This window comes from Hypanus sabinus, chromosome 20 (genome assembly GCF_030144855.1).
Source record: "Hypanus sabinus isolate sHypSab1 chromosome 20, sHypSab1.hap1, whole genome shotgun sequence".
Lineage (NCBI taxonomy): Eukaryota > Metazoa > Chordata > Chondrichthyes > Myliobatiformes > Dasyatidae > Hypanus > Hypanus sabinus.
This window is the reverse complement of record NC_082725.1, coordinates 18,994,920-19,004,399: the sequence shown is the minus strand read 5'-3', so window position 1 is coordinate 19,004,399 and position 9,480 is coordinate 18,994,920. Positions and strand designations below refer to the sequence as shown.

General features: G+C 38.8%; 1 protein-coding gene across 4 annotated transcripts in view; it reads right to left on the bottom strand.

Annotated features, from left to right (window-relative positions):
- Positions 1-402: 402 nt before the first annotated feature.
- Positions 403-9,480, bottom strand: part of LOC132378340 (ubiquitin thioesterase otulin-like) — a 54,973-nt gene continuing 45,895 nt past the window's right edge. For all 4 annotated transcript variants that reach the window (XM_059945170.1, XM_059945168.1, XM_059945167.1 and 1 more), the window contains exons 10-11: positions 6,415-6,684; positions 403-905 (exon numbers count right to left, since the gene is read on the bottom strand). In XM_059945170.1, coding sequence (XP_059801153.1) covers positions 711-905; positions 6,415-6,684 — 465 coding nt within the window. In that variant the 3' untranslated portion in view covers positions 403-710. The remainder of the gene's footprint in view (positions 906-6,414; positions 6,685-9,480) is intronic.

Here is a 9,480-nt window from a genome sequence, read left to right as displayed (position 1 = left end):
ACCCCTCATACATTAACCCTTACATTTCCCAGGGTCATTCTCATCCACCTCCCTCTGGACCCTTTCCAATGCCAGCACATCCTTCCTTTAAAAAGAGACCCAAAACTGCTCACAGTGCTCCAAGTGCGGTCTGACCAATGCACAGCAGTGTCAGCAGGGGTGTTCAGAACAGGTCCCTTCGAGAATAGCCCCCTTACCTTTTAAAGATTCTTTATGGATTAAAAAAAATGAACACTAATCCCAGTGGACTCCCGCTATTAACAAATTTCATCATCTTTTTCCCTGTGGCACAGAGCAATGCTGTTTTAGTACACCAAAGTAGTCGCAATATCATTTCAAGTTAGAAGTACCTCAGCCATTCAAGTACACAAAGGTTGATCAATGAAATCATTAGACATCTCATTAACGACACATAATTAATGTTTATTTATACTATTATTTATGAAGGCAATTTTCCATGTACATATCAATAATTACAAAATATTAACAGAAAATAACATAACTGTGGCCACTCAAATTTATTCTGCATTCCCTTCGTGCCCACAAATCATACTCAGACTTGTACATTAATGTCTGATGTATTCTTAAGCTTCAAGTCATGTGTCTTTGGCAGCAATTCTTTCCCATAAAAGCCCAAGTTAGAAAAAATCTCAGTAAATTACAGTCACATTCTCGATATATGTTGGCAATTAAGTCCTATAAAATTCACCCTACAGAATGGTCGTTTCAGTGTCTTTCACCGGTACATTATAATGTCTGTCATCCTCTGTTATTAGAGTAACCAAAGGCCACTCATCCTTGTGATCATCAGGATAGTAGGTGATAAACTCATCAGTTCCAAACTTGTAAAGTCTGAAAACTCTTATAGTCAATTGCAAGGAGTATCCCAGAAGAAACATTTCCACCTGTTAAAAAAAAAGAATGTTAGCTTGATATGGTTACTTATGTTGAATACTATAATTCAATACATTGACTAATAGCTCAAATCCAAAGTCAAAACTGATTTATAAGATGCCCATTATTTATACAATCATAGCTGTTTTTCATTTCCATGCTATTCATATCTATAACTCACTCATGAGCCCCATTACAAGATGACAAAATACATGAAGGCCCTGAACTGGTACAAATTCCTACTTCTGCGAGGACTTAAATAACTTACAGCAATTTAGAATGGAATCATCATAACACTGGTGAATTTTACACATCTGTGGATGTTCTCTGGCAACTTAAGTTCCGAGAAGGAATGAGTATTTGTGTTTTCTGCAGAAGTAATGAAGCAAATTCATTTCAGAGGTTCCAAGGACACTTAAGAACTTGCTGCAAACTGCAATACTGCCATCTTGTGCAAGTGGCCAGTTACTTCACCAAGATCTTTCACAACTGGTTCAAGGAAGATTACTTTTGCCTCTTCACACCTCCAGACTGCACTGCTCTTTTGGAGTAGGAAAATCTGATAAAAATCCTTCAACATTAACCAGATTTCCACAGCCGTCAAAAAACCCAGGCTGTTGACAGAATGGGTAAATGGTTATTTTCCCTTGTCCCTGCCAATTATTCTCCACTTTTCACAAAACTTAAAATGTTCAAAACTTAAAATTCCTTACAACCGGGCAAGGAAACACTTACCATAATGAAATGGGTGGACAGGAATGAAATACTTAGGAATGCCAATGCAGGTGTCTTCCTCAAAGAATTAAATTTTCCAGGAATTTCTGGCAAGACATGCTGTGTTACACTGTCTTACCTGCAAACTCACCAGAATTTTCTGCACTGCACTTCCAGTGGTGAGAGGCTCAGTAAATGTAAGCCAGCCCCAACTACCCTGTTTTACTTATCCCACATTGGGAAAGCAAGATGATCATATTTGGGGATGGAGAATTCACCAATCTGGAAATCTGGTGAATTTCAGATTCTTGGGGTGCAAACATGTGACATTCGACATCAGATTCTTGGTGCTCTCTACAAATGCCGACTGCAGCTTTAAAACTAGCATTTAAACACTATGAAAGTACCCACAGTATTCCTCTAACTCCCTACAACAGAGCGTACATTTGGCAGGACTGCAATGGTTCAAGGATACACCCTACTACCACCTTCTGAAGGGCAATAAATGCTAGCAACGCCCAAACCCCCAAAAGCTGAAAAATAAAACGAAACGTTTTTCTTTCAGCCCCTGATAAAGCATTGGTCTGCTCCAGGTTGAGTTGGCTAAACAAGCTAAACAAGTCCAATGAAAGATGTTGGAACTAATTCTTCAGAAAATCAGAAGGAACTGCAATGAGATATGACTCTAAAAAGGCACACAGTACCTACATATCTTTAGCGCCTGTCACTTCCTCTTCTCATTGGGACAAATTGTGAAATATTTCTGCAGAAAATGTGGCAATCAACTTGTACAAAACATATTTCCCACATGTTTAATTAACTACTAGGATAAACATCAGTATGTCATCATGATTACTTCAACAAGATAGGCACATGGATGAAGAAAAAATGGAGGGCCAAGTGGGAAGGTGGGCTAGAATGATCTTGGAGCAGGTTATACTGTCGACACATCATATGCCAAAGGGTCTGTACTATACTGACCCGCTCGATGTTGTAATTTTTTTGGAACAGTGTTTTTAAAAAAATAATCAGTATATAAAATCAATAGCCTTTTTTTGCTGAGTTTTAGATCTTAAGGACTAGTCAGACCTCCACAAAGATTTGCCCCCAGAATTCAGAAAAGATATGTTTAGAGTTAACAGTTTTCCGCATTTTCCAGAGGTTTCCAGATAGATTAAAATTGGTTCTGAAAAATTAAAACTCTTATCTTGTTCTTTCAGAAGGGGAACTTTCCATTACATTGAAGGAAACACGCCACCCTCTCCCATTTCCAAGAAGTGACACAGAATCTTCTATGTCCACTAGAAAGTGCAGACAGCACTTCAATTTAAATACTTATCTAAAATAAAGCACTCCCAATAGTTTGGGCACGCGCTCAGCTTGGCACTGGAGATTCAAGTTTAGAATTTGGTTGTTACCGTCTGGAGAGGGACGCACCTAGCACCTTCTGACTTAAACATCAACAGCTAGTGACCGACGCAAACCGGGGGAAGTGAACTGACAAGTAGCTGGTGAAGCATTTTAGAGAATAAAGACTGGTGCTGTGAAGGAGGGTAGCGAAGGCTCACGAAACATTACCACCTGTCAGACCAATAAACAAACGTAAACTGAGTATTAGATCTTAAGGCATAGTCAGACCTCCTCAAACAGATTTGCCTCCAGAATTCGGAAAAGATATGATTAGAGTTAACAGCTTGCTGAATTTTCCAGAGGTCTCCAGGAATAAATGGTGAACCATCTGAGAGCAAAAAGGAAGCAGCAACACCCATATGTCTCCTTCCCCACAGACAACACAGCCATTCAGAATTTTGAACTGGATTTTTAAACGCAGAGTTGTAGGTGCAAGGGATGTGCTGTCAGAGATGTCAGTATATCAGGGACATTTAAGAAACTCTTAGATAAGTTCAAGGGTGAAAGAAAAATGGAGGGCTACATGGAAAGGAAGGGTTAGAGTGATCTTGAAGTAGGTTAAAGGGTCAGCACAATATTGTGGGCCAAACGGCCTGTTCTGGGATATACTGTAATATTTTCTATGTTCTAGATTTCTTCAGATCAAAGCAGTCATGATGTAACTGAATGGCTAAACAAATTTGAGAAGCCTGAAGGCCAATTCTCAATTCTATTTCTCATGCTCTGGAGTAAATGACCTTGTGAGAATCCCTGCAAACAGTTATGGCAGCAGCTAACGACCAATTACTATGCTGTGAGCATAGTCAAGTGCTTGCACAATCCATGCATTCAATAGTACACATTTCCCCCAAAACACAACATGCAGTCTATAGCATTACAAACAACATCTTAGCCAAAAACAGAAGACAGTTTTGTTAAATCCATATCCCAAAATAAGAACATTGACTGATAATCACCAGATCCCAAATACGAAGCCTAAACCGTACTCTCCACCTGCATCCACCCACTTTTGTTTGTTCCTCGTGCTAAACTTCACTTTAGTGCTGTGAAGTACACAGAAGTACAGCACGCAACCATAAATCCAAACACTCTTTGACAAAAGTCACAATCATTGTGCTTGTTTAGTATTTCCAATCCTCCCAGATTAATCGATGATTATCAAGTAATCTCACAACTACTATTAAATTGGCACAAATGTGGTGTAGAGCCTGTGTTTCTTTGTGTCACATTCCTGCCCCTCAAAACTTTTCTCAAAAATCACTTCTGGTACAAAATAGTGGGCTAAGATTATCTGACTACCAAAGATCAACTTCTTTAAAAAGTGTACACATTAAAACTTTGAAACTACAATTTGTCATCGTGATCACACACAGTAATATCTCTAATTAAAACTGGCCAACCAATGGAGACTGAATTGCAAAAACTAAAGACTTATTTCCAAAGAAACAGTAAGGGGGAAATTAGTATCAATTTCTGTTCAAGAATGTGCATAATGGTTCTCAGTCCCCAAGAAATGCCAGCAATCTAGAACCTTGAATAACATGCTCTTTATTCCTTACAATGTTTTGGTTTCAGTTAAGCTAGCTGAGAAAGGCTCCACTAACTCCATATTCAAGATTAGGACAAAAGAAAACCATTGACATTTATTTGCAACAAAATAGAAAAAAAAAGGCAATGTTTTAAATTAGCACTGGAGTTAAAATTACAATGCATATATTCAGAATTCCTTTTGATTGCTAGTTAAAATTAAATTTTGTTTAACTTTCAAAATGTCAACAGTAGGTTCAACAGAGTACAATTACTGCATTACAAGATAATTAAAACAAAGAACAAGAGTTCACACTTTGGAACATGCTGATAACAAAATTGGACCAGGATTGGTGCAAGGAATTAACTGGTTCTCTTATGCAGACAATAAACATGTCATTTAATCATCCATAGAACACTACAGCACAAAAAACAGGCCATTCAACCCTTCCAGTCTGTACCACTAGTCCCATTGACCTGCACCCAGTCCATAACCATGCAGACCTCTCCCATCCATCCATTTATCCAATTTATTCTTAAAACTTAAGAGTGAGCCCGCATTTACCACGTCAGATGGCAGCTCATTCCACACTCCCACCACTCTGAGTGAAGAAGTTCCCCCTAATGCTCCCCCAACCCTTTCCCCTTTCACCCTAAAGCCTTGTCCTCTTGTATTTATCTCTCCTAATCTAAGCAGAAAGAGCCTATTCGCATTTACTCTGTCTATACCCCCTCAATTTTGTAAACCTCTATCAACCCCTCATTCTTCTATGCTCCAAAGAATAAAGTCCTAACCTGTTTAATCTTTCCCTGTAACTCAACTTCTGAAGACCCGGCAACATCCTAGTGAATCTTCTCTGCACTCGTTCAATCTTACTGATATCCTTCCTATAGTTAGGTGACCAGAACTGCGCACAATACTCCAAATTTGGCCTCACCGATGTCTTATACAACTTCACCTTAACATCCCAACTCCTATACTCAATACTTTGATTTCTGAATGCCAGGATGCCAAAAGCCTTCTTTACAATCCTGTCTACCTGTGACGCCACTTTCAGGGAATTACATATCTGAACTCCCAGATCCCTTTGTCCCTCTGCACTTCTCAGTGCCCTACCATTTACTGTGTATGTCCTACCTTGATTTGTCCTTCCAAAATGCAACACCTCACACTTGTCTGCATTAAATTCCATCTGCAACATGCAAACTCTGCACTCTCAAAATTTCATCACATTTAGATACAATTCCAGTCCCTCACAAATGTGACTTATTGTTCACTGACCTGGCTATGGTTAGGCTAAATAGTTAGGCAGTTAATGCCTGCTGGTGCCAAGCACCTACTGTACATATTAGGGATAAAATAACTAATCAATGGAAACACTTTTTTTGGCAAAAACCCAAATTCCATGAGCCTACCATTTATGTGGCCTTATATTTCCACAAAATTTTATTTGATGACCACATCTACTTTCATCTGTTTGGAGATTGATTGTTTGGAGATTCACAGTTAAATGCCTAGAGTCAGAGAGTTGTAGAAAAGTACAACACAGTAACAGGCCTTTGGCCCATCTAGTCTGTGCCAAGCCATCTGAACTGCCTATTCCCACTGACCATAGCGCCCCAGCACCCCGCTCCCCATCCATGTACCTATCCAAACTTCTCTACATTCAGTTTATTTTACACTCAGCCAATTAGAAAATAAGGCGGCATTTAAACAAAATGAAGGGGCTGATGTCACGCTGTTCTGAAGTACAGAGCGAACAAGCATTCATGACAACTGAGGGTGACATGGCAATTTTGGACACCTGATGAGGTAGGACTTCTGGTATTTGACAGCATTTGAAGATTTTTGTTAGTGTATTATCTTACCTGATCCAGTCCGCCAGTGTGGCCAACATGATTCAAATGATTTCTCATGAACTGATAAGGGGCAGTAGAAGTATCACGTGCAAACATCAGCCAGCAGAACAAAGGGACTTCTTTTTCTTGGACTTTACTGCAGTCAAGTTCAATAGCCTTGGCCAACATCATGATTTTCACAGCTTCATACATCCTATATTCTTCTGTTTCACTTCTGAACAGCTCTTCACAGGCAGCCACTCTTTCTTCCCAGGAATTCATTTCACATAAATGCATATACTAATAGTGACGATGGGGCAGGCAGAGGAAAGTTGAAAGTTACAACGTTAAATTAGTAGCAAATTATACACATTAATTGCAGATTATACACATGCTTACTAATAACATATGACAGAACAGTAGGCCAAATGCTCAGATTTGCTCCACCATTCCATAAGGATATGACTATTCAATAGTTGACCCTCCAACTTCAATTTTTATATAGTCCAAAAATCTACCGGAAACTTGAGTATATTTAATGACCATTCATCGACAACTCTCTGGAATACAGCATTTCAGAGATTTCCAGCCTTATTTTAAATGGAAGATTATGTTCCCCATTAAGGAGTACCCCAACAAGAGTGCATCCATCCTGCTAAATGGCCTCAGAGTCTCATTTTTCATTTGAACTCACCTCTCACTCTTCTAAATTAGAGAGAGGACCAACTTATTAAATCATTCCAAGCTCAAAGTAAACTTATCTAAGTACACATTTTCTTGCAGGAATTCACAGTAGAACAAAGAAAAACAAATCACTGCATGAAGCAACCCTTCTTCTCAAAATTAAATCTCATGAACTTCCTTGACACCACCTTCAAGGAAAATATGCCCTTTGTTCAACAAAGGAAACAAAACTGTAAACAGCAAGCTCACCCCGTCAATCTACACAGCTGCAGCAAGATCATTCATTTTTATAGACTATCCTCTTGCAATAAATAATAATCCATATGCCTTCCTGTTTCTTGTTAGATAGCCAGATCATTCCAAATACCACCAGGCAAAATAATAATTTTTTTTTAAAAAAATCACACCTTCCCCAAAATAATATTTTGCATTTTTATTTTTCCTGCTAAAATGGAAAACTTTCCACACATTATATATTATATTCCATGTTTTGCCCATATACTATATAAACATTACTTTACACTCACCTGGTGTTCTCCTCATCAAAATTAGGTCCTCATCTACCACTCAATCATCAACAAAATTTGACACCATTTGTGCAGATCTGAATGGATTTTTTTCCAAAAGCACATGCAATGATGTAAGTGTTAAAAATTCACACATGCTAACATTTCACAAATCCCTTCCGATCCCTTAGATAAGCATTATTCAGACATGTAATGTGGTCCTCCGACAAAGCCAAGCTACTGCTGATGGACTGGTAATAAGGATTGCTCAAGCAATGCCTAATGAGACTTGACCTGTATGTTTGGTTGAATATATAAAAAGACTAATCAGTTCTGCATTTCGTACAAGTTACAAATTGATAATTATTCATTTTTCATGAGGTAACAGATCAGAGAACTTTGCTGAAATACTAACATATATAATCAACCATTTCAGAAGCATCTTAGGTGCCACTGAAACACAAAAGATTCTGTAGATACAGGAAATCTGAGGCAACACATGCAAAATACTGGAGAAACTCAGAAGGTCAGGAAGCATCTATGGAGGTTAATCTAAAGACAATGTTTCAGGATGGGACCCTTCATCAGCCCCAACATGTCACCTGTTTATTTCCCTCCATAGACGCTGCAAGACCTATTGAATTCGTCCAGCATTTTGCATATCACTAAAGCTTTGCTTACAAACGTGCATGAACTTCTGAAAAAAAAAAGCAGTGCAAAATAAGCATTCACCTGTCAGTAAACTGCAGCATCAATCCAACAAAGTCCATTAAATCGCCATACAGTAGAAAACAACATTTACTTAAGAATTCATCTGTGAAGCACGTCATAACACTGGTGATGCCTAGTGTCACTTCAAACCTGACCTGGTTCTCACCAAACTTCATTTCACTTAAAAGGCCTCAGCTACCACTTCCTCTCCCTTTGTCTCATAGGTATCCTACTGGTAGCTGCACCAATGCATAGAAATACAATACATTAATGGAAATTATGATGAATAACCACAACTTAATAATTCAGCTGAAACAAGAAAAACATGCAATACTCAGCACTGCAGACAGGCAGCGAAACACAGGAAACTTAGCAGGTTGATATCCTTATATTAGAACTGGGAACATTTAAGCAATGGGGGTGACAAAGAGAATCAGGAAAAGCCTGCAATAGGGTTTGCAGCAGAGATTAAATGACAAAGGAAAAAATGTTAATAGCACAAAGTATCTGAGACAGATACATTAGCAACATTTAACAGATTCTTGTACAGGCACATAAAGTACTAAAATTTTCTTGCAGGTAATTATGAAACCCCATTCCTGGCAATGATGGTTTAGATCTGATAAACATTATGAGTCAATTTCAATTTTATTTCTTATCAACCAGGAGGCAGCCATTCGGCACATTAATTCCATGGTATCTTTCAGAACTCTCCCACGTATTTCCCCATAACCCATTCTCTTTCCCACGACCATCAAATTCTCCCCACTTCTTTTGCCTAGATTTGAGGTCATTTGCAGTGACCAATAGCCCACCAGGTGAATTGTTGGAATGTGGCAGGAAACCAGAGGATGCAGGAGAATCCTCTATGGTCTCAGGGACAGAAAGTAAACTCCATAGTTAGCACTGGCAGTCAGAATCAAACCCAGGTTTCTGTTGGGCAGTTGCACAGTCTGCTGTACTAGTGTGCCATTTATTTAGTTTCAATTGTGAACAGTTGAACTTTATGTCACCAAAAACACTTAATATGCTCTCCACAGTACATCTGTACAAAATTTTAACTGGCCTCATTACATCTGGTATAGTTTTTTTTGGGGGGGGGGGAAGGGGGCTACTGCACAGGATAGCAATAAGTTGTGGAGACTTGTAAACTTAGTCAGCTCCATCTTGAGCACTAGTCTCTGTATTCAGTTCA